General features: G+C 32.3%; 1 protein-coding gene across 12 annotated transcripts in view; it reads left to right on the top strand.

Annotated features, from left to right (window-relative positions):
• Dgkb (diacylglycerol kinase beta) overlaps positions 1-27195 on the top strand; it is a 640490-nt gene that overhangs the window by 485234 nt on the left and 128061 nt on the right. For 11 of the 12 annotated variants that reach the window (XM_047561038.1, XM_047561039.1, XM_047561044.1 and 8 more), the window contains one exon: positions 6326-6521. In XM_047561038.1, the coding sequence (XP_047416994.1) occupies positions 6326-6521 (196 nt within the window). Of the gene's footprint in view, positions 1-6325; positions 6522-7097; positions 7204-27195 lie in introns of those variants that run through there. The other variant, XM_047561047.1, reaches the window with a different exon arrangement.

Raw genomic sequence — 27195 nt, 5'->3', positions numbered from 1 at the left:
GTGTTTGGTTGTTCATAAGTTTTTGGTTTAACCCATGGGATGAATATAATTTAAGCAACCCACAAAGATTTTCTCAAGATTCTAAAATGTCATTTCTGTCACTCTAAGGAGAGTAGCATAATTTGAAATAATAGAATAAAGTTAAATGTAGGTCCAAGTTGTTTTAATATAATATAAAAAGATGAGAGGTGGAACACAACTGTGGATATCAGTGAAGTTAGTGGGCATAGCTAGTGTGGAGAGAAAAGATACAAAAGTAGTGGATGAAAATGAAAAAAGAGCTGTAAGATATATAAAAAACTTAGTATTTTCAAGTTCCAATATTTCATAACCTTTAAAACACAGTTCACTAAAATCATACTTACTTTCATGAATAAACGTTAAAAAGTACACTTTTCCATTCCATTCCCATTCATTAACTAGGTTTTCTCAGTTCTCAAGGTTGCCATTTCCCCATTACAAGTATAGGAAGTGAAAATGCCAAGAAAAAGAGCAAAGATAATAAGACAAGACACACTTTAAAAAGACTTGGAGCACATAGGTCTACCAAAAATACATAGACACCTTAAGACTCAGAATTTTGGAGATGTGTTATAAAGAAAATGACATATGGAAAGATTTCAAGGATTAAAAGGAAAATGAAAAGTTGTATTTTAATAAATGGTAAGGACAATAACAAAGGAGAAGAATAATGAAACATGAAACATAATTATGTCTTAGGAATCCAGAAATATTGGCTTTGACACTTTTCTTTTTTTAAAAATAAATTCATAAATTGTCTGCTAATCCTTAAACTATTAGTGGCACACATTCAGGTAATAATTTGGTAAACAGAAGTGATGGATCACTTAGGTTCGTAATGGCCTGGCTAGGCTCATCATTGTCCTAACTTTATAATTTACTGTAATTAATAATAATAATACCCAAAATAACATTATTCCCAGTGTAAACGTTTTGTACTTTCTTCTCATCGTGACCAGAAAATAAAATGAAGAATAGAAGTAACACTGGATGGTTTTATGGAATGGGAAGAACCCTTCATAACTGGATGAGATCACAACCATAGAAAGTAGTTTGATCACTGAAAGTAAAGAATTTGGGCTCAATGTAAACTTTCTGTGACTATTATTCTTGATAACATATCTGTATTTGTGTTTCATATGTATATAATTATGAATAAAAGTACAGCACTGATTGTGTATTTTAGTAATAAACAATCTAACGTGTATAGCGATACATGCCATATATATTTTTAAGTAGGTAGTTATAGATGCATTATATATTTATTTTAAAAATTGCATTTCCCTTTACCTTCAGAATAACTATTTTCATAGTTGCTTTATACAGTGAGTTTTGAGCATTTATTATTCTCAGAAACCCATACTCAAGAAAATCTGTAGCAGAAGCCAAAAATAAGGAAAACAAAATAGAAGTATGGTTTTAGTTGAATGTAGTTAGAGTCCAAACCCTCCTGACCTCTCTTTTTTCCTCATCTTTTCCCTGAACACAGATTTAAAAACTGTCAATAAATAGAACAGCATTATATATGTCACAAAGTAAAAAGTGTTCAAGAAAAAAAGCTGTATCATATAGCGAAAGATATTTGAATAAAAAGAAATGTAGAAAACATTAATTTTTAAGTCTATACAATGATAAAAGTGAATGATTCTGTTCTATAGAACTTTACATCTTACAGAAAAACTAGGAGACTCTGAAAGAAATTTGGACAACTAAAGCTAAGTTATTTTTCTTAGAGTTGTGTTTGCACATATTTTCTGAGGCTGACTTTCTGGCCCTGCATTACTGGCTTGTTCTGGGAACCAATATAGTGGTATTTATAAATCAATCAGCACAGTGTGCACTCCCTATTATATTGCTTCATGTCTTGAGTGTGTGTGTGTGTGTGTGTGTGTGTGTGTGCGTGTGTGCATGCACACATGTGCACGTGGATAGATGGCAATGCCAAATCTGACTCTCTGCTCACATTTTAATGAATCCAGTCTATCATATTAGCAGAATAAGGCTTTTTACCCTCAAGGTTACTTCATAATTAAATAGAACAAAAACAGCAATTCGGAAATTTGATTCTGCTTGCTATTGCTTCCTATGTGGCCTAAAATCATACCAACTATAGTTTGAAAAATATATAACAGGGAATAAACCATGTTAGTAACAACAGAACCTCAAACAATGAATATATGTTTTATTGGCAGTTTCTTCAAAAACAAGTCATTTTTTGTGTCTCTTTTTGTACCACATCCCTCTTTCACAAAGGGAGCATCTTTGAAAGGGGACAAATGTTTGAGAGGAAATAAATATCATGTGACAGCAGTTGATAATAATGTATGAAATTTATTAATATTACCCCATGCCTGGTGCTAAGCAATACACATGAATTACCTGATTTATTCTTCATCAAAACACTATGAATTAGACATTCTATAACTCTGTTGTAGATTTAAACATTTTATTTAATAATTTAAGAGAAATAAGAATTATATTGTTGCTGCTAAAATGTTTAAAATAAAGAAAATAACTTAGAAATATATATACATATTTATACATGTATACATATATAATTTATATATATATATATACACACGTGTGAATAACCTACAATGTAGAGATTTTAATTTTAAGAATTTCAGGTATCTTCTAATTTTATCATAGAAGAAAAAAGTTAAAAATATTAAAATTACAAGAATACATTTTTAAAGCAAAGTTTGCATTAAAGTACTTGGGAGAAGGAGTGGATGTTTACTCAAATATCTCAGGTTTGCATCGATGATTAAAATATAAAGATCATAGTTTTAGTTTTGCCCCATGTAGCAGACAAAGCTGATGAGATCATAAGAAAGCACATTCTCCAGATATTTCAGTCTTGGTTGTTTTTGAGCCTAGGAAGGATGGTAAATTTTAAAGTCAAGAATTTTCATCTCAAAATGCTGAGATTTATCAAATTGAGTAAGTACTTCTAAAAATCTGATTTCAAGAATTAACAAATGATCAAAAACAAAAAAAATCAGGAAAACAAAATAAATTATTAGAATTTGAAAGATGAGATTCTTGGCTGGTAACCTGGAAAACAGAATTCTCAAAGGCAATAGGGCTGTTTCCCAGTAAAACTTCTACTCTATGAGTCCTAATACTAAGATTACCTGTACAGCAATATTTTGTTTCAGTGATTAAAATTATTAATAATTTTTATCTGACGTAGGCACAGAGTCACTCATTATGAAAAAGGGATTTACAATTTATCATTAATTTTTCATTAATCTCATCAAATTTTCTTTCAAAACTTACATCTCTCCAAAGTTTATAAACTAGTATTAATATACATGGGCAAAATTTTTCTTTGAAATCTTCTTTTCCTTTAGTTAAATTTGTTTTGGAATGAGACTTTCTATTTTAAAACGAAGAAGGGTAGACATCGGCATCACAGCACTGTACTCTATAAGTAGCTCCCACAGTACTATATGTTAATGACCTTTTGTGCACAATAAAAATATTCAAAATTTATTGTTCAACTGAGGCTGTTAGCATTTAAACTTTTATATTCTTTCCTCTGTAGCTACCTTTCTAGAAATCATAAATCTTCAAAGCATACAAAAATATTATCTGACACAATATTATCACTTGTTTATATTTCATAGTCTTCACCTCAGCTTTTATTTTCCTGTATTCAACTAATGTGCTACAATCCCTGATCTCCATCAGCAACAAGACTGAAAATTTCCAGATTAACCGGCATAACATTAAAGCAAACAGAGGAAGGTTACTTGGGGTCAAGAGCTGGTGGAAAAAAAGTTATTAATAAATAGCAATTTATTTAAGTACAATGTCCTGCCCCAAGGGAGTATCAGTATTCTTCACCAGCTCTTTTTCTTTGCAGCTCCTTGAGAATTTTTTTTAACTTCTCAGAGAACAACCAATTCTGTTTCCTTAAAACTACACTTGACATGACTCTGAATAGTGCAAACATGAATAATAGTATACACTGGTGTTTTTCCACTGTCACATGTAACTCCACTAGTTCAATTAAAAAGAAAAAAGCCCATTTGCAGCATACTCTCTTTTTCTGCAGATGAACAAAGGAATCCTCCTTCACTAATTCTGAAAGTCACTTGTCACAGTGGGGTTCTAAGGCCTAGTCAAATAATTGTCTTAGTGTATTACCTGCTGTGTTCAATATTGAGTGAAAATGGAAGCCAGGCCCCAACTCCAGCTTATTTCATGATTCTTCTGTTATTTAAATGATTTTAGTCAGTTTGGGGGAAGCCAGACCTTTATAAATTAACAGCAGGGAAATACCAAAGGTGTCAGATTGCATATTTATCATCTTTTTCGTGTAATACTTAAATATGTATTAAGAAGTGACTGACATAAATTAGGCAGATTTCAGAAGCCACAGGCCGTGGCTTGTAGAGGACCCCCTTCTGCTTGACATTTCATCCTTGTCAAAGATCAAATTATTTTAATTTAGGCTGCAAATTATAAGGAATGAAGACTTCTTTGTGGGAATTCCCTGTGGTAATCTGACTTTTGTTGTTACTGCTGCTTGTCAGTGTGCAAAAGATATAATATGCATGCAAATAAGGTTAAAAAATATGTACTATCTAATTATCCAGCCAGTACATTCCACTTGAAGTCAGTGGGAGGCCTGACACACAGTATGTGTTTGATTCATTGAGGCCTGCAGGGTATTTACACAAGATTACTTTTAATTATGAAATTAATATCTGTTTATCTAGAATATATAGCGGTAAGTGAGTATACACATGAGCAGAATTCTTTAGTAAAAAGAAATCATCTTAATTTAATACATGAAAAGGAGGGAAAATCACTTATTTCTGAGGAAAAAAAAAAAAAAAAAGACATCATTCGGATCTTGGTTTCACCCTCCTTGAAACAAATGGAATGAAAACTTGGCACTTTCTCTAGAATTTGTTTCTATCCCTGCCAACTAGGCTCAAAATGTGCTGCTTTATTTCACAGCTTTTATTTTTTGGTGAACAAGATTCAATCCTAGACTCAGTGTGAGGAGGTTAATGTAAGAGAAGAGAGAGTTGTGTTTTTTGGCGTTTTGGTGGAACATTACGTCTTATAAGTCTTAGAAGTCATGACTGCTATGAGAAATGAGGAAGTTAGTAGCAATGACTTTTTTATTAATAATAAGACATGCCAAATGAACCAATCACACTTCAGATTTGCTTCAATTTATAAAATGCTTATTCCTAACAAAGTTCTTTTAAAAACAAAAAGTTATGTATGTGTATGTATATATTGACTTATAATCGAAAATGGGAGACTATTTCTTGGATATTTTGTATTAACTAAATTTTAGAAAACCCAAAGCATATCAATAACTACATAGTCATTCAAAAATTTAAGAGTGGTCCTTTCACTTTCCACACGTGTCCATCAGAGGAAATGTTCAAAATGTTCAAAAAATTAAAACGTGAACACTCTGAATACAGCCAAGTACTGTCCACATGTGTCATAGTCAGCAGGGTCTTTTGTTACCAGGTCAAAAACAAAAACTCTGGCTAATTAATTGGATTTTTTCTTTTTTTGTTTTTAGCAAGCTATTATTACATCAATGCTGGTGGGTTGGAGTTTCCTTTTACTGCTGTTCTTATCCCTTCCCTTACTTGATCATATTGGCCCTCCACATTTATTTGGATACCTGGGCTTCCTGTTGTCTTTGATGTCCTGCTTAGAACTTAATCTAGACCAAGAAATCATCAGTGGCCACTCCAGAGTGGTTGAGAATTACTGATTTGTTCTTTACTTTCCCTCTTAAACCACTTCATTCTTTGTTAAAAAAAAAAAAAAAAAAAAAAAAAAAAAAAAAAAAAAAAAAGATGTAAGACATGAATCACGAATTCTATTTCTTTATTTTCCCTTAACAGTGCACTCTAATACATTACTTTAAGTTCTAAATAGGTGTCAGGTGACAATCATTAAAATTTCTACTTGAAATTTGACCATTCTTCCTAGAATCAACCTTCTTGTAACATACTGGAAATTTGCAGCTGGTTATACATATATGTAGACACTAACATATGTTTCTCTCAGAAGTGTACTAGTGATTTAATTTGGTCATTTAAAGGATCATTAACGATAACAGGTTAATGTTGGTGACTGATTTATCTTTTATATTGTTATTTAGGGTAAGCATTTAAGTGTTCTTGAAAAGCTGATTTAGAAAAGGTACAATTGTGATTTTAAATGCTCTTATTAAAAGATAAGGAAAAAAATCAAAGAAAGATAAAATATCTTGCAATTTCTTTTCTTTTCTTTTTTTTTTTTTTTAACTGATCAGTGTGATGGCGTACAGATAGATTTAATAAACATCTCTCTGGAAGGAATTGCTATTTTGAATATACCAAGCATGCATGGAGGATCCAATCTCTGGGGAGAGTCTAAGAAAAGAAGAAGCCATCGACGAATAGAGAAAAAAGGGTCTGACAAAAGGACCACACTCACAGATGCCAAAGAGTTGAAGTTTGCAAGTCAAGGTAAGGTTCTTAACAATTAACTGTCAAATTGCTTGCTAATCTGACTTCAAGTGCTACCTTTAAAGAGTTTTCCATTGCACTAAAATGTATATATTTATGCAGTTGTGTTTTTCATATTATCACATACCCAAGCATGATTAAATTACATAATGGATTCTAAAATCATATGTATTTTCCATGAATATTTTCCTTCTTTGTTCTCTTTCTTTGATTAGGGTTTTTCCCACAAAATTTAAAACGTGTGCTATAGATGTGATTGATAGTAAAATAGGATAGATTATACATTAGCTCTTCTGGAATGTAATCATCTTGGTCAGGATGTTTGAATTTAACAAGTGTTTAGGTTAGGCATTTCTAAGGTTGTATCTTAAGAGGTTTTGTTCTTGTCTTTCCTCAGTCAGGCTCTGATATTGAAGCTGTCTTATACTGCACTATTGTTCTAAGAACCATGTATCAGGGAATGTTTCAATGTTCAATGTTTCAATGTTCTAAATTACAGATATTTATCCAAAAGGATTTGCAGTGGCTCAGCTGCCTACATTCATAAATTATGATTATCTACTATTATTTTTCCAGAAAGTTAATAAAAGGAGACCTGGGAAACAAAGAGCAAATGATTAACAAAATAGGATACAATGACTATGGGGAAGAATTTTCAACTCCACTGTAGTATATTTCACACTGGGATGTGACACCTAATTTTTGTTGATGAATCTTATAAAATCTACAAAAATTTTTAAAAGTCTATAAAATGTATGTATATGAAGTTTTTCTGTTACCTTCTACAGTTTACATGATACCACTGATGGCACTGGGAAATCAGACCACATTGTCTCAGCTTAGTGTAGGAAAGATAAAATATGAAGAGGTTGCAGTGTCGGCTCAACATAAATAAATACAAAAATAAATAAATAAACTGTGAAGGTGGCTGGTGATCTTCTGGTAGTAGTACTTTATTTTTTTATTTTTGGTGATAACTAATTCAGGTGTTTACAGTAGGCAGTGACTTCTATGTCATGACCAGGGGACAAAGATGAATGGAGAGTTAGGTATGCTCTTGAAAAGGTTATTAAGACCTACCAATGACTAGAAGTTTTGACGCCCTGAAATGTAAAAGTAATCCTGAATACTTGTGGAACTCAGTATAAGCAAGATGACAACAAATCAATTAGAATATTCTATACTCAGACTGCAATATAACCATATGAAAATATAGAGAAAATAGCACTTCAAAGGATACACACATGGAAAAAGTGAGATGCTTGCCCTATATGAATTAATAATAAGTGGAAAATAAATATGATCATTAGTTTTTAGAAGATATTAACAGTAATATTGTATTTGTATTTAAATCATTTTAAGATTAGTAGATGTTTTAAATATTGAAAAATTTCTAAAAATTAGAATTAGCTTAAGAAACATACTAAGACCAAACTATAAGCTCTTCTTTTGAATTCTACATATTGAACTATTATGTACTATATATACTCACTCCCTCTCTCCTTACAAATATTTTGTACTACATACATATAAAATAATACATACAAAAATATTTTTGTTTTTCTATTTGGCTACTACATTACAATACTAGACATATCCTTTGCATGTACACATTACAGATATTTATCCAAAAGGATTTGCAGTGGCTCAGCGGCCTACATTCATCTAGTTTAAGTTTCTAAGAAACATGGCTGTGCTCTGTCCAGGCAAACATCTCTATGGATGTACGGGTGGACCGTTCTTCACAGAGCTGCAGCTGAGATCCTATTGGCCTGGTCTCACTAACTCTGCTTTGTATGCCTTTTTCAGGAATGTATTGTTGAAATAAAGCACGAAGAAACCTGTCACAACTATTGTCATAGACTCTTACTGCCCATAAATGTAGGAAAAGCTCTCTATTCCCTTTCTGCCTTTTTGCTTTCTAATGTGGAACTATTAGATCCAAGTTCCCATACAGTCTGAGAGAGAAGAAAGTGGAAACATACTGGGTTTGTGAGTCAGGAATACATTTTTGTTAGTACACAGTTTTTGAAGGTCATTGTATGCCTCTGTAAAAACTTATCTTAAATTGCAACTAATTTGTACTATATTTTGGAATGGAAATGCCCCCACAAACTTTAGAGTTTTTGTGTGTGGTGGGGAGGAGGAAGCATATAAATAAATTCTTGTGATAGAGACAATTTATTTTATTTGATAAACAGATTGAGATTAATAAAATATTTACACTCTATTTTACATTTCTTTAAAGAAATGTCATAGACCAAAGGTGCAAGTTTAAGTTTGGTTCATCAAGTCCTCACTATCCTTAAGCCATACATGATTTGGGACTTCCATACAATTCACTAGCTTGCAATCTTTGGGGATACTCACATAAGATCAGAACATTTTCACTCAATACATATATTTGTTCCAAATTGTACTTTTGACTTAATTCAAGGTTGAATAAAATTATAAGTAACTCATTTCATTATATTATCATTTCATTGAAATATGCTAAAGTATTTGGATGCAATTCTGAAACATATTTATACTCACATTCATCTAAATCAGTAGGAATTTTCTGTGTGTGTGTGTGTGTCTATAAGTATAGTAAGTGTATTACACAAAGATAGTATAGTCTTTAAGTAAACCTGTAAAGTAAGCCAAGTTGATTTTCAATGCTCCCAGCCTTAATATTTGATCTTTCCCATGCCTTTCGGTTGCTGAGTTCATCTTTACCTCCTGCTCTTCTAAATTAACCTCAGAAAGATGTCTAATAAATTCCTTCACATTAATGTATAAATGACTGATTGCAGATGAAGGTAGAGGTATTTGCATTTTAAAAGAAATAAAGGCCTTCAGCTAAAACATTACTTTTCATACTGTGTTCCATTGAGTTATAACTGCAATTCTTCAGCAGTTCTGTGAAAACTTGGGTTAAACATGGCCATATTTTGAAACAATAAAGAAGTCTTTAATAAAAAAATACCCTATGTTGTATTCTATAAAAACATGCTGTTATATTAACTTCTCAAATGATTAACTCGTATTACCAGACAAAATTAGCTTCCTCTGGCTTTCCTCTTTCTCCTCTCATTTTTTTCTCACTTGTAAGAAAAAAGGAGTGGGTAGGTGAATAGGAAGAAAGAAAGGAGAGAGAGAGGGAGAGTGAAGGAAATAGATGGATAGAAAGAGAGAAAGGAAGACATACGTGCCCACACATATACATTTGTACACACACACACAGACACACATGCACACACACATATAAATAAATAACTGTGGCATTGATTATAAAGTCTATAACTCTGCAGTCGTTATTTAAAAGAACATACTTTTGCATATTTAATGAGAAAATTGTACAAATGGACATATTACCACCATAGTTCATGTGTACCCAGTGGAACTAAAAGACTAGCAAATTTAGACACATTTTTTTGGCACAAACAGCACATACCAACCAGTGGAAGTGATAACAAGGTGACTACTAATATTTTAAATGAAAACAATGATCCCCTTTTAGTAGCATTTTTGCTCATAAAGTAATTGTGTTAATTAACTAACTCCAATAATAGGGTTGTACTGGAGTACATTCCAAGCACACTTTAGTCAGAGAAAATTTGATTTAAACATACTCACAACTGAGGCTAAGGAGCTAGCCATAAAATTGAAAATTGTAGGTCTTTATGGAGAATAAAATAAATCCTACTAATTTAAACTTTGAAAGAGTATGAACCAGGCAGAAGTAACATTATGTAATACATTTCTATTAACTAAAGTGAAAAACTATGATTTAAAATGCACCGTTGAAAACTATTTTTTTAATTAAAAAATATTTTTATTTGTTCTTATTATTATAAATGATAGTAGAATGTACTTTGACATATTATACATACATGGAGTATAACTTCTCATTCTTCTAGGTGTACATGTTGTTGAATTACATTGGTCGTGTATTCATATGTGCACATAGGAAAGTATGTGAGATTCATTCTGTATCTTTCCTATTCCCATTCCACCTCCCTTCCCTTCATTCCCCTGTCTAATCCAAAGAACTTCTGTTCTTCCCTACCCCAGTCAACAAATATATGAAAACTATTTTTTAAACAAAAAGTGAGAACCTTTCAAGGAATGTGATCCGTTTTAGTTCTATTTGATGTAACTTTGAAGAGACAAGTTAAAAGCTTCCACATTCCAGTGATGGAATCAGAATGTGACCAAGTAAGATGCAAAAAGCTGATTCACTTAATTACATATCTGTATCAGGATAGTCCCAGTATCATGCAACCAAAACAAAATGTAGAAATCCATGAAATGCAGGATGACTGTAACATTACAAATGACTTCATTAAAATAGTCGAATTAGTCCCATAAATCAACTAACTGAAAATGTTAACAACTTGAACCTCTAAAATGTATTTGTACAAATAAAATTTTGGTATTCCCTTTTATTAACTAGTTTTTAAAATAATACTTCATTTGTTTAAAATACAGTTGTTGACTGCTTTAAGAAGTTTGAAAACAACTGAGCAAAAGTAATTACATTCAAACTATAGAGTTTCAAGCATTTGCCAGAAGCTTTGGGAGGTACTGCCAAGAGCAGCTGGACTTCCTGCTTGAAACCTCATTAAGTAGGTGTCTGTCTACCCTGCACATGGTACAGCTAGCCAGGTACTTGTCACAGGAAAGTTTATCTTAAAAACTGATTAACATATTATGTCATCCAGGAAATTTTCAATAATTCCATTCACATTTACCAACCCTAATTCTTTTATTTGATCAGAATTTACCAAAACCCACCAAAGCACTCACTCATGAAAACTGAGATGGTTTAGCAGATACACAAATACTGTAAAGTTTACTAGTTTCATATACATTTACTATTACAGTTGTCTTCTTTCTGTTAGCAATGCTGTTTTAAATTATCATTTATAATGGTAATTGTGATTTTCATTTGAAATAAACTCATTTAACTGAAAATAGAGTAAAATAAACTAAATAAGAATACGGGAGGTAATTACATGTGGCGAAAAATTATGAAGGTGAGACAAGACAGATTAAAGTTTAGAAAACTGAAATAGGCTGTTGCTGCAACTTCTATGACCTCATATCTTTGGCATAGCCCCAAGGCATGAATACTTAGTGTAAAAATTATTTTTATTCTTTATCATCTTCTTGCATAAAATTTATTATGGTTTGATTCCCCAAGAACAAGTTTTCCAGAGACTTTATACCAAACCTGCCTTTGTCACACCTTACTTGTTTTCTTGGAGCACTGTAGTTCCATAGAAGACTATAACCCTGGTTGTTTTTATGAGCCAGAAAGGAGAGATGGTCTATCTGATGGGATATTAGAGTATCTCTACATCAAATGATTTTATCATTACCATTTTTAAAAAATTTTCCAGAAATTAGGAAGACAAATAAACAAAAAAAGTCAATCCAAAACAAATTGATCAGGGATAAGGAATTAGAGAATGTCTGTAAAGTTTGGCAAAATTTAAATTTCCTTTTATCTCTGAAGAGTTATACTGTATATAATTTCAATATCTTCATCTTTAAAATGAGGGTGGTGATCTCTGGAAGAGGTGAGATTAGTCTATGTGTGCTGCACGTTGTATTACCCAGATAATGGCATAAAGAACATTTAAATAGTAAGACTGTCACTTGCTATACCTTATAGAAATTAGGTATATCAGAAAGCTAATGGTAATGGACATTTGCTAGCCATTATTACCAATTTTTCTAGACATTTCTATGGGTTATTTAGGGTAATTTAGAAGGCAATGTTTTAAGTTGTCTAAATATAAATGCAATATTCATTTTAGAACTGTAGATGATGTATTTGGCATTCAAACCCCGGCAAGCAGAACAATTTCCAAGCATTTAAATTCAGTGATTAAATCAATTAAATTTAGAAGCAAGAAAAGGATTTCATGCAGCATTATTATACCTGGATGTTAAATTGTGGAAAAAAGATCATGGTATTTGAGATGTTGCATTTCACGAAAATATGTGCATATTCTAATACCATGATAATTTCATTAGTTGAAAATAAACAGATTCAAACATTTGCTACTTAGTAACATTTAAGATGCTTCCAAATGAGTTCCTAATTTTATGTTTTTCAATTACCTCCTTTGAAAAATTTCATAAATGGACAATGCAAATAATAGCATATGCTTAATAAAACTATCTCAATATCAGAACTGTGGTTTATAATTTAAGATTACATGATATATCTGGGTGTCTTAATGTGATGTCACTCATAATTCTTAGAATAAGCATGCTTTTCAAGTTTATAAATCAGTACTAAAAATATTATGGTACATAAGACATTTACATAAAAATATTTTTAAAATATAGGGACTGGGTATAATCTTTGGTCTAGCTATGTGATAAAGCATATGATATAAAGAAGCATTTATGAAATTTCTACTTTTTACAGCACTATAAAAACTTCACAGAAAATGCTAAACTTCTGAAAATTTGAAAAGCAGAAGCCAGAAATATGAACAAATTAATATTTAGGGACAATTGTAAACAGCAGAAGACAATTTTTAGAATACTCTCATATTGCTTCTGGAACTTTATTAAATACCTTTTATGCTTTTATGGCCATCATTATTGTCCCTTGTTCTCTTATTTAACTGTCTAATTTTTAAAAAATCTTACATGTAATGTGATTCTAAAACCAAAATCTGACATTTGGTAGAATTCTAAAAATTCTTATGTTAAAATTGGTGTGGCTGGGAAGTCATTTTGTATTGAAGATAATAGATAATTGTTTAAATAGGAAAGTTCTTTTTTCTAATACATAAGTGAAATCTTTGCCCTTTAAGGTTCACTCCTGTAAACCTGCTGAAATTTTTAAAAAATGGATAAAATTTTAAAAACCGGATAAAATTTTTGAAAAGTATATGGTTTATCAGTCTACCTAATAGCTGTGGGGGAACAAGGAAAGGGGTTTGTTTACTTGGGGTTTTTAATTAAAGACCAGGATGTTCAGCTTATATGACTTTGAAGGGAGAATAGTCTTTGTTTTCAAAATGATAAATGCTATTCCTGATCCATTGTACATTTCTAACAATTGGTTTTAATTGTAACTTCAGAGAAGGATGAAAAATACAAATGTTTTAACATGTCATTTTTGGCATATGTAGATGTCTGATATTGGTGATAAAATTATCATCTTATTTGTTTCTGTGACATTATGTGTCCACTCCTGTGTCTGTTGAAAATAATGACACGTTTTCTACCCAGGTGAAGACTACTTTAAGTATATGTAGCTTACACAGTGGTGGAAATACAAAATAGATTTTCAAGTTAAATAAATATTGGATCATTACATAAGTTTCATCCACTTAAATAACATTGTAGAGCATGAATTCAAATAGTGGCCACAAAAATTTTATATCCCAAATATGAGAACATTCATACAAATTTTCTAAATATAAAGCACTATAGTAACCTTGTTTCTTTGAGGGTGATGATTTGAATATCAGGTGATAGATGTCCCCCCGGGAACTTCTAATGATTTTTCCTATTATCAGGAGGATGACAATAACTTAGGGAGTGCTTTAAAATTGAAAATGTGAAAGAACTCTCAAGAAGTCATGAAATTAACTGCATTGTGTTAAACCTAAGTCATGGCTCTAATTTTTTCCCATTGCTATTAAATACCATGTTTTCTTTTCCTTGAAGGTAGAAAATAATAACACTGTTAATTGAGAATTCAAATTCAGTTGCGTGATCTTATGGTTTGATATCTTATTTCAATGTTTCAAGTAATATCAGGGAAATCTTGATCTTTGATCTTTACTTTTCTTTATTTACAATTTTTTTTTGTTTTGTTTTGTGATAACTGTTGTGGATATGAGAAAATGGCCACACTCTAGCACCTGGTCCTCCTTGTAAAGGTGCTAGGGGTTTCAGTAGAGAGTGAAGAAACCTGTTTTTTAAAATAATTGAATTCTACATCTACTTAATTATCTTTAAATAATGAATTTGAGTTAAAACCAAAGTGACCAACTTTTAGAGTTCCATTGCGATGAATTTAGTTGCATGGATATAGTCTTTTATTAGACAGGGCTAATTAACATATGCATGGAACCTCCTGGGACAGTATTTAGCCCAATCCATTTTTGTAGAAATTAACAGAGATTTATATAAATCACAGTCCCTCTATGCAAAGTAACAATTCTTCCAGTTTAATGAAAATAGTTCCATTGTCCTTCCTTTGATAAACTATGAATTTAAAATGTAAGGGTTTCTGTTTTTTAACATTTGTTTTAGGTAGGGTCTATTGTCAGCTGTACAATATCAGTTATTAAATCAGATTAAGCTAAATATTGAGGCCTGAATATTAGAAGGTGTCAGCCATTTGAAATAAAACTAAAAGTCTCCATGGATAAACATGACTAATTTAAATGAGCCCTGGGGAGCTTTTTTGAGAAAGTTAAAATGCCTGATGAACACGGCACTGTTATCTAATTATCCCATAATATGACACAAAATAACAATCTCATTTCATCCTTTTATTTACAAAGCTGCTCCCATTATCATTATATTTTACCTGTTCAAGTGCTGAAAGATTGTTCCTCGTTGAGAGATTCATTAAAAGAGAATAATTATATTATATTTCACAGATTGGCAGAAAGAAAATGTATCTTTGAACAATTCCATTTCCCTGAGCAGTTGTTCATTTCATAGTTGAAGACAGGTCTATTAAGTACTTTCTACCCTTTTTAAACATGTCAAAGCTAACCATTAATACTGAAATTAGTAATTTAGTTCTGATTTAATGAAAGAATTAGCTGCTATTTGTAAAACTCAGTTTCTGTGAATGAAACACAAACATAACATTTACAAAAATATTTAATATCTAGAAGCACTAAAATTTTTCTTATGATTCATATTCATCTCTTTAAAGTCCTTAATATGCTGACTTTTCCCCTCAATGAATGCTTCTTTATCAAAAAATCTACATGAAACATTTTCTTACTAAGTGTGTAGTATTCAGATGTTCAAAATATCTTGCTGAAGTGTAAAAGATAGAAAATCAATCAGTATCAATGAATTCTATGAATTCTGTTTTTAGATTTCTTGCACCAAAGGATGACAGATTTTTAAGTAAAGTCTTTTGTAATTTAAAGGAGAACGAGGTGCATAAAAATTCTCTTCAATAGATAATAGATCTGAAACATATTCATGTTCAGACATGTTGATGCTGTGTAATGTTATCTATGGTCATATGCAAGTGGGTACATAACTTGACTTTGGTAAACAATTCAGCAGGAATAAAATAATATGTTAATTAGTGATGATTTGGCTAAACTTTTTGTACTTAATAATAATAACTGCTTATAGTTTAATCTTTATTTCACATTATCTTGACTAGTTCATCAAGATGAAGGAAAAGAATGTCTAGTGAGTCTAATAAGAAGCAAGGAACCAATACATCTTCTACCCAATCCAACAGTAGGAAAGATGCTCTTTTAATTTAAAAAGTAATAATAATATTAAAATATGTTGACACATTAGTAGTACTATTTTGAATTCGAGGTTGAATCTTAGGTTTTATACATTTTTGTAGTTAGGTATTATTTTAGAATTATTCATTAATATGCTGTCTTTTCTTTTTGTTAATGAGGACTATTACTTCGAACAGGTTTTTTTCTTTTCTGTTCTTTTTTTTTTTTTTTTCCAGTAGTAGGGACTGAACCCAGGAATGTTATGCCACTGAACCACTGAGCTACCTCTTCAGCCCTTTTTATTTTTCAGTTTAAGGTAGGGTCTCACTGAGTCACCTGAACTGGACTTAAACTTGTGATATTCCTGTCTCAGCCTCCCTAATAGCTGGGATTTCAGGCATGTGTCACTGTGTCTGGCCTAGCAGGTTTCATTACACTTAAACCTTATAGTTTTGGTAACATCAACTATTTTCAACTTCTATTTGGATTTTTTTTGTTTTGTTCTATTTTGTTTTTCATTTCTGCTGTTTAGTTTTTGAATATTTTATATGTTATCTTTGTAAACATTTCTTTTCTTCCAAATGTTCATATAAAAGTCAGCAATCAACAAGGAACTATAACAGGTGTTTTCATTCTTGAGGAAGCAAATGAATGCACTGTTTATGGCAGATATTGAAATTTAACATCCATTGCAAGCAGAAACCATTATGTTATCCAAAACACTACGAAGAAGCAAAAAATGAAATAAGTGAATTTGTTTAAGCATAAAAGTTGAATTTAACTAAGAAAATATGGACACACAAAACCCCCCTGTTGGTAGACTTTTGTAAATAAATTTACTAATGAGTACTCAGATCAGCAAAATCTTGCAGTATGTATTATTGGAGAGAGATGGAGAGAGAGAGAGGTAGAGAGAGAGAGAGAGAGAGAGAGAGAGAGAGAGAGAGAGAGAGAGAGAGTTTGAAATGAAGCACAGAAAAACAATATCACTTGAACACAAATTGTTTTGGAAGTCTCCTTCAGAATACTAGGGAAACAACAGCAGTGATCCTTTGAGAATAAATGTATTCTTCAGATTTCATCACTATTCCTATCATCCTATCACAATGCCTGCCACCCGTTGAACAGCCCCCTCCTGAATTATCTCTTAGAGCACAGTTATACTTACCCATGATCACAGTGAGGGTGTGGGGAAACTCACTGAAAATCTATACTGACTTCTCATTCTTTTGTTGGTTTGTTTTGTGGCTCCCCATGAGGTATGTGATAAAAAGTGGCTATCATTCCAGGGGCAAGAAAAAGGAGTAAATTAGTATCACACCAATTGGTTTATTTTACACAGAATTCTCATCTCACCCTAGAATGCCTTCTGTCTACTTTCTTTTCAAGTTAGTAGCCCCTGTTAGGAAAGAATTTTGACAGGAACATTGAAGTCTACTGAATTTTTTGTAAATGGGCTTTAGTTTTTAGTTTGCTGGACTATAAGTTCATAGCTATAGGTCACATGGTAAAGAGAGGAAGAAATCTGTAACTTCAGACAAATTATTAACTTGGCCACATTTGTTTCATAACCTCAAAAATGGAGATAAACATTTCTGAATTGTCTACCACATAGGATGATTTCTACATCTCAATACATTTTAAATAATAATTTACTGGAGAAATGTAAGATGGTCTAAATTATTGTTCATAGAATTTAAAATATGTGCAGAATTTGGGTCACATTTGTAAGAGGAGGCAGAGGTCAAAGGATTATTCTCTAGCTGTTGAACCAATAATCCTTTTAGGAATTAATCCTGTCACCACTGAATGATAAAAACAAATAGGATTCATATTTCAGTTCGTGTGAAAATTTTCCCTTTCTGAAAAAATATATTTTGATTAAAATAGTGGAATTATCAAGTCATGAAATGTTTAAGTGCCATTCAATAAAGAATTAGGTCCTGACAGATTTCTGATCCACCTTGGATAGCTTTGTTTTTCTACAATCCCATTTGAAGAACGGAGCAATTCTTTGTAGAATATTTGTCCCAATAAGAGTTGATTAGAATACAGTTGACTCTTTTCAGGTAGTAGGATGCTCACAATATCTTGTTTATGCATGTTATTTCTTTAAGTCTTCTCTACACATTTATTACCTTTTTCTCATACAGAATCATGGAACACAGTGTTTGCTTCCTTCATTCCCTTTATTACACATCTATCATCTCTCACTTTCTTAAAATTGTGGTGGCCCCAGTACTGAATCCCTGGGATCCACCTAAGCAAATCACCATGACTACTCCTACTGTTCTTGCAGGCCAGTCTAAGTCACCTTAGCAACCAGTTTAGGTTGTCCTTGCTGCTCTCAAATTTCTGATGCCCTCCTGGAGGTTCAATGCATTGCTGGTGATGCACAGAGCTGTTTCCAAGAGCACTCTTAAAAGTAGGCTCTATGGAGAGTACAAACTGCCTAGCAAATTAATGATATTGTGAGGTGCTGCCTGCTGGGGTGAAAATAAATTGTAAGAAAAGACAGGGGACAGGTAATGGGTCCTAGCTATGCTGCAAAACTCTTTTCAAACTGGCACTGACTGTGCACCAATAGATGTGGCAATAACTGTCAACAAGATTTATGGCACTTTAATGTAGACTCAGTAAGAGAGGAAAGATAGAAGTAGTTCTATGATGGTTGTTTAAAGTTTAGTTACTCCTGATCCTGAAGCAACTCTTTCTAGGCAATAGGGTCATGGTCTCATTGCAGATCATTTGCATCTTTCAGGGATATCAAGACTTTGAATATGTATTGTTGTTCTTGCATATGCTGTTATTGTTTTATTGTTGGCGAAGATATTGATGATTTTATTTTTTTTAAATAAAAAAGGAAAAACAGTGTTAGAATATGCATGTTTAGGTTCTTTTAAAATAGAGAAAGTATAATGATTGCTCATATTCTTTTGCTCTCTGATAATATCATTTACTTCAAATGTCATTGCCTGTTTTTCATGGACAACCCTGAGATAAATATGTCCTTAAGCAATATAACCCTTTACAGAATGACTCTGTTGCTTGTGTCATGTCTTAAAGCTAACTTTCCCTCTGCAAAATTTGAATACGAAACATGCATAGAGTTCTTTTCCCATAAATGATGATGAAGGAACAGATTATGCTTTTAATAACACTTTTTTTCCTCAACTGTGTTCTTGATTAACTGATAGTCTCTATCCTCATTAGGAACTGTGTAGGGTGAATGAAACCTTAAAGATAAATGGAATGGGACTTCATTCTTGAATTGAGTAAACTGAATACCCTTGTGCTAAATCTGTTTTTATTTTCCTAAGGGTTAGTTGATAGGCTTTTTAAAAAAAATCATTTTGCAATTTGTCATGTATTTTAATGGACAGATTACAGGTAACAATCATATTAAGACCAGAAATGTCAATAAGTATGGAAGTTATTCATGCAATATGTATCTGCCCCATCTGATTTGTGACGGGCTTCTATCTCACTCAAGCCCACGCAAGTTCAAATGGCCTTTTTGATGTTCATGAAGTATACCAAATATGATACCATCTCAGAGACTGCATTGACAGTCCCTCTGCCTGGAATATTCTTACCTCAGATTTTCACATGACTTCTTCACATCCCTCAGGTCACCGAAAATAGTTCACTATTAAAGTATACTCTCTTGGAAGAGGATTGCTTTGACCTCCTGTCAAAAATATCATCCTATCCCTACTTCCTCTCCCACGATATGTTATCATTTCTAAAAGCCTGAACACTATAATGAACTATAACATGTGCAGAAAAGTGCACATATCATAGTTGTACAGTTGATGAATTTTGACAAAGTACGTAGTCACTCTGTTGGATCAAGAAACAAGATATGACCATGCCTCAGAAGTCCCAGTCACATGCTATACTCAATATTTTGACTTTTTTCACTGTGGATAAGCTGTCCCAGTTTTGAATTGTACATAAATAGAATTATATAGCATATATTTATTTATTTTGAGTTTCCTTAATTTTATATTTTCATTATTAAATAGTACTTATAATGTGCATATACATATTTTTCCCAGCACTGGACTACTGTTTACTGCTATGAATGCTCATATTGAACATTATATATTTCCTCTGTGTATACACTGAGGAATGAAAATTGCTGGGTCATAAGGTACATGTATATTCAGCTTAACAGATACTGCTAAAAGTGGTAGTATCAATTTATACTTCAAACATCTGTGAATGAGGGTTATAGTTCAGCATTGTGGAAATGGTGGGACCTTTAGGAAGTGGAGCCTAGAGAGGGTCTTTAGGTAACTGGGGGTACTACGGTTGGAAGGGATGAAGGTAGTTCTCGTGGGAGCCATGTATTAGTTCTAATGATAGCAAGTTGTTATAAGAACCTAAACCTGACTCCCAAGTCTCTCCTTGGCTTCCTGTCCAGTGATGTGATCTTCTTCCACATGCCTTCCCACCATTGTGCTCTGATCTGCCATGAAGTGTTCACTATCCCTAAGCGCATGATGCTTCCATGTCCTCAAACCTTCAGAAGTGTGAGCTAAACAAACTCCTTTTCATTATAAAGTTTCCCAGTTGCTGATATTACATTATAGTAATGAAAATCAGACTTATGCAGCAGATCTAACCAAACTTGGGTTATGGTGGGCCTCTGAAATGGCAGTATCATCACTTGATTTCACATCATCAGATTTTTCCTTTTTAGAAATTCCCAGTATCATGCCCAGAGCTGCTTTCTAGCTGAAGTATAGTTTCTGGTTGCAGTTATAATAGCCTTGCTATAGAACCTTAGGGCCTGCCTTATGATTCTTTATTGGGGCTTGTTACAAAGTCCACAAAACATCTTTTCAACCATACTTATATCTAGAACTATGTGCATCCTATATGGCTCAGGTCACTGGGCTGCATACATTTTTTAGTCTGATATTCAACAGAGCCCTTTTCTTTACTGCATCTGTCACAAAGCTTTAAACCTTCTATGTTACTAAATGTAGAAGGAAAATAAGCCTCACAAGGGCAGAATCTGCTGCCTCCAAACCCTAAAGGCCTACCAATGTTTTACTTTGTTCTTGCACAGGATACTTACCTTATCTTTTATTCTGGAGAACATTCTCTGACATATTGAAGACTACCAGACCCATGCAAAGATGAGTGCTGAATCTTCATAGAATTTCTCTCTCATCCTTTGGCAAGTCATTGTCTTACAAAAGTCTCCAACCCACATTCAGTTTATTGTTCATCTAGTCCCATTAGAGAAATAATGTAGTGATTCTCACACTTTTTGTGTAAGGACCCATTTATACTCTTAAAAATTATTAAGGACCCCCCCAAAAAAACTTTTGCTTAAATGGATTATGTCTCTGTCTCTTGTAATTTGCCAGATGAGAAATTAAGATAGAGAAAAATATTTTAAATTTGTCTATTTATTTAAAAATAATAATAAACCTATCACATGCTAATATAAATAGTATATATTTAAATAATAGCATTTTCAAAACCAAAAAATTAATAAGAAAAACATTGTTTTGAATTTTTATAAATCTCCTTAAGTTCTGACCTAATAGAATACAGTTTCATTCTCAAATCTGATTTTACATTCATCAACCTATTATAATATCTTGTTTTTAAGTATATAAAGAAAAATAAGTCTCACACAAATATGTAGTTGGATATTATCCTTTGGCATTATATCAAAATTGAACAAGTGGTAGTTTATTAAACATTAGTTAAAATGTGGAATATAAAACACATCACTGATATTTTTGTATTCTTACAGTAAAATCTACAGGAGTATCTTGAACTTTGAATTGACTTTTGCCTACACAAAATTTTTTAACACCATATATAAATCTTTTTGAAAAATAAGTCTCTACATTTTTAAAATTTTTAAATATGGAGACAGTTTATTATATAATATAAAAATAACAGTTGCTGATTTTAACCTCTCACTGGCAAACATAAAATTTTTGGAAATTCCTAATTTTCATTTTAAAGATTGAATTTTATTACTGGGAACAAATATTATCAGTTAAAAAAAAATCTGCCAATATCTGAATTTGAAGTTATTTGAAGTTAAAAAAAAAAAAAAAGGAATAAAAAGGGTTTTTTTTCCATGAGAAAAGTGGTCAGTTTAGCTCACAACTCCATTAGTCACAGAATTCTATTGCTTAAACTGATATCATTGTTTGGTAGAAGTACAGTAGAAGTGATTTATGTACATTTCTCATTTCACCAAAAATATTATTTTTAAAATGTACTCAGGAATAAGAATGTAATACAATTTTTACTCCTTCACCAACGGTGCTTTTTTAAAAAACTAATCCTTAGCAATGAAGAATGTATTAATTACTAGTACTTCTTCTTAAGTTTCTCTTTTTTCTGCTCATTGTACTAATTGCATCTATATTTCTTCAGGTCATTAAGTACAACTTCTTGGTATCTGTTATTTAGAGATTCTATCACTCCAGTTTTTATCAGGAAACCCAGTTCTATAATGTAATTTTGTTCCACATCCTACCAGGTGACCCTTGATGGACAGTTACCACTAAGCTTCTCAATGACACTGTTGTCCTGTTCTTTTTCTTTTGTTTTTATTTATTTGTTGTGTGTGTGTGTGTATGTGTGTGTGTGTTTACTGAGGATTAGATTGGGGAATGAACACAGGGCCACTCTACCACTGAGCTATACCCCCAGTCCTTTTTTTGTTGTTGTTGTTAATAGGGTCTTTCTATGCTACTTAGGTTGGCCTCTTGTAATCCTCTTTCCTCTACCTCATGAGACCCTGAGATTATAAGCATGTGCCACTGCACCCAGCATTGTTATGTCTTCACGAAACACAATTCTTATTGTTTAGTAAGTAGAATATTCTGTGGTCTATCATGTGGATTATTTTCACCTGGTAAGTTTTCCAACCTTATGTATATTATCTCAGGCATGCTCAATTTGCTGTCTTTGAGTCCTTCCTCATCATGGCAGTTCTAGAATTTCTACCTCATTTAGGGTGGGCTGTAAATTTTTCCAAGCTTCTAAGAACCATTCTGGCAGCTTTTAACATCATCTTCTAGTGTTCCTGCCAGAATTTTAAATTTTGTATCACAGTAGAGTGCTTCCATATCAATTAATTGCTATATCCAAAATGGCACTGAAGTATATTCTGTCAGTCATTGTCAAGGATCCTCAGGATTCATGCCATGTGTCTTTCTCAGTTCCTCCAGATCCTTCAGCAACTTCAATGATAGCTTTTTTTCTCTCTTAGTAATCCCGTAGCATTCTATGCACTCAGTGTGCTGATATTCAACCATCAATATTTGTCAGGTTTTCAAGAAAAGTAATAATAGTAATCCTGAAGAAGGGCACCAATTATCCTATAAGGAATCTATCAGTTTTTAGGTCTGTATATGATCTTCAAGCAGGAGTGTGGAGGGTACAAGCTTATAAAAAGAAAAAGTGATCCAGAGAGAATCTAGAATTCCAATTTCTTAATTATATCTCTCCAGATAATCATATCTCACTATCATATATCACTATGAGGATTTTGCACCTGAATAGGAAACCAGACTTCTCTGAATTCTGCAGCTTTTATGATTAAGTTACGAGCATAGTCCTCTATTTTCTTTGCTTTTTGACTGCAGAAAAGTAGGTTTCCTCAACTCTGGTTTTCACTTTTTGCCTTGAATTGGTGATTAATCAGGGAGGTATTTGCTTTCACTAAGATCCATTAAGAAAAATGGCACTGAAATTTTACTATGTGCAAACCCTGAGATCCATGGTTAGCAAGACAGACAGGGCACTGACTCTAACAGATTATGTCATTTAATCTCAATAACAATCCTAGAAAGGAAGTAGCATTTGGCCATTTTAAAAGTGGAAGAAACTTGGACCATTTTTCTTAAGTCTTAGAACACAAGAGCCTAAGACTGTTGGAGCCTTACTTGTGGAACTGAGGAAAATATGTCGCTGAGAAAAATATGTCCTGTGTTTTTGTTTTTTTCTAGAAACAAGACTGCATTCTATCATAGCATAGTCTCTACGGTCTTCTGTTAAGCTTCCCACCAGGTTTAATAGTGCTCAGTCACTCTTTCACGTCCTGAATGTTGCCTACACACTTTCCCTTTATCTACCTTAATACTTCCAGTGTCACACTTGATTTTAGATTTACCTAAAAACTTTTTTTAGTATTGTTTCATGTTTGTGGTAATGTAATTAATTCCATATCCCTCTCTATTCAAACAACATACTGAGTAGGCATTTGTGCCTACACATTACTCTTTCTGTTGATCATAAGCTTTGGAAAAGGTATTTGTGAGTGAAAGAAGCATTACATTTGTAATTTGACTCTCCTCTGGAACATATATAATTATATTGTTAAATAATATGTTAATGTTAAGTATATACTATAAGAAAGAAGTTTAAATCTTTTAATTTAATAATCATTGTAAAAGAAATTATGTCAATAATCATAGAAAATTATTTATATACATGTATATTCATTGTATATAGTAGATAGAGTAAATGTTCAAATTAAGAGTATTTTTAAATTAATCATGGCATAGAAATTAAAATTGTAGGTTGAGGCATTTTAATAATATTTGAGAATATTTATGATAGAGAATCAGATGAATACAGCTTGGTATGAAGCTACATAAAGAGTATGTATATATGTAAAGAGTATGACTTTAAACAAGTCAACATGGAAATATTTGAATGACAGAAAACCTAAAAGCCAAATAAATTTCAGTAAGTATTATGATTTTAAAAGAAAAGGAAAAACTAAGTGATGCAATGTCAGAGAAAAGCACAATGGACATAGTTAAAATGGATAAGGGAAATAAATTACTTGCTTTGAGTTGGCTAACATTATTTTTTTAATATTAACTTCTGCCATTGAATTTTCTCCACAGATTAGACCACTTATTGGTTGACATTCAGTACTATACATGGTAAAAAATTGTACTTTATTTGTACACATAAGAGCATGTTTCTTTAATCCTAAGAAAAGTTCCAGCTGTTCGTTTCCCACATGCATACATAACAACCAAATGCTCATCTTTCATTTAGAACACCCTCAATTCTTTAACCTTTTCTGTTATTTGACTTTATTCAATTAATATGTCCAGTCATACATTAGAAATATGTTAAAATTTGAATTAAATGTCTTGGATGAAAGCTTATAATACCACATCATTTTCAATGGAAGACTTTAATTAATTGAAAGAAAATATTAAATGACTATAAGCATTTTCCATATCATTAAATTTTTTCTGTTTTAGAAATTAGAGAGAGGCATAGTTTGAGATATTGAAAATAGCTTTTAGATACTTTATTAAAAAATTTAACCTTTTTTTTTTAGTTATTTGTTTTTTATGTGGTGCGAGGATAGAACCCAGTGCCTCACGTGCACTAGGCAAGCACTCTACCACTGAGCTACAACCCCAGCCTAATTATAGGTATTTGATTCTATAGGCGGTGGGCAATCACAACGCGTACGCTCTTCTTGATCACAGAAACCAAAAGAGGCTTTATTCCGCAAGTCTCAGACTTATATTGAGAACATCAGCCTATCAGAGAGTAGACTACCAGGAAAGTCAGCCTATCAAGGAACAGTCTCCAGGCAGATACCAGGATCGCCTCATGTACAACAGCCAACCAGAATTACTTCCTAAAACTTGTTTACGAGTGCAGCTATGTCTGGCAAGCTGCCAGGCGCCATCTTAGAGATCAGGCCACGGTGCGGCTCTGGGGCCCTCAGAGCCCGCCCCTGACAATTTCAGATATAAAATTAAACATTAATTTGAATTATCTATTTTCTACTAATATTTATGTACAATATTATATTCCAAAACGTGGTAAATTCAAATAGAAAAAAAAAAAGGTGGAAAAGAAATCTAAACCAGTAATTATGCTGAAATAATGTTAGTGCTATAATGGGGAAGTACTGGCAATAAAGTAGATCACTAGGGATAATGAATTTTGTTGAAAACAATAAAGAAGTTAGAGTATTTGACATTATGATGAGACCTAAAGCATGAGAATAGATTAGGTAGACAAAGAAGAAAAGGAATATTGATATTATTTCAGGTTCCTAAAGGGGCAATGGGGATTCAGTTGCAAAAATAAGACAGTATGAAATCATACTACAATTAGCCAATTATTGGCATGATTATTTGATTTTGTTTCTTTCCTACCAAACTGTAAACACCATGAGTACAGGGAAAATAACTATTTGGTATCTTCTTGTATTCTAAGGGTTGAGTGTGGATTCTGGCACACAATAGCAACCCAAAGAATTTTTGTGAAAAATGGGGGAGGACTGGGAAGAGGTGAAGTTGAGGACAAACTTGGTGCATATCTCGGTGCATATCACATGCTAATCCAAATTCAGCATGATGTTTTTTAAAAGGCAAGGCCCAGTTCTGAGGCAGAGTCCCAGGATTCCTGGAACATTTTTCTGCCAATTAAGCCTTCCAGACATTCTGAAAAAAAGACTATCACGACTTCAGGAAAGCCCAAATATGAAGATGAAATAACCATTTAATGTCAATATTGTATTAAGCATATATTTTACTCTACCATGCATGTATCCCCAGGCCCCTCTACTATCATTTATTTTATTCCCTTTTTGCTTTATTTTAGTTTTATACATTATTAAGACCTTTTGTTTTCCAGTCTATTTTACTTTTCTATCTTGTTTCATTGCTAATACTAAATCATATATATGTATATATATATATCTATGTCTGATATCACTGTGATAAAACAGAATGATTCCAAATAATTAAATAGTTGCTCGAGATTTTTAACTACTTTAGAATGAACTTTAAAATCCTACTTGCAAATATTATTCTAAGGGAAAAGAAAGCAAGACTACTGTCTCTTAGATTTCAGGTCAACTAGCTGAATAAATCTTATCTTCAGTATTAAGTCCTGGAATTAACATAGGTTTCATCCCTGTTTTATTCCCTTGAATGTTTACCTGCTTTCCTTCTCTGCTGTTCTCATGCACATGAATGTTGATCATTTGGAAAAATGTTTAAACAGACTTTGAAAGAAGAGTCAAATGAGTTAGCAATTTAGTAGTCCTGTTTCCTAAGAATTAGTCAAGCTATGGTATTATTATAGAACATTCTGCTCCTTCATGTTTGTCTTATGAAGTGAGAAACCTGGAAGGACTATGGTGATCACTGCTTTGATAAGATTGTTGACAAATCAGCAATTTGAAA

This window comes from Sciurus carolinensis, chromosome 8 (assembly GCF_902686445.1).
Source record: "Sciurus carolinensis chromosome 8, mSciCar1.2, whole genome shotgun sequence".
Taxonomy (NCBI): domain Eukaryota; kingdom Metazoa; phylum Chordata; class Mammalia; order Rodentia; family Sciuridae; genus Sciurus; species Sciurus carolinensis.
The sequence above is the reverse complement of the archived record's forward strand: the minus strand, read 5'-3'. Positions and strand labels throughout refer to the sequence as shown.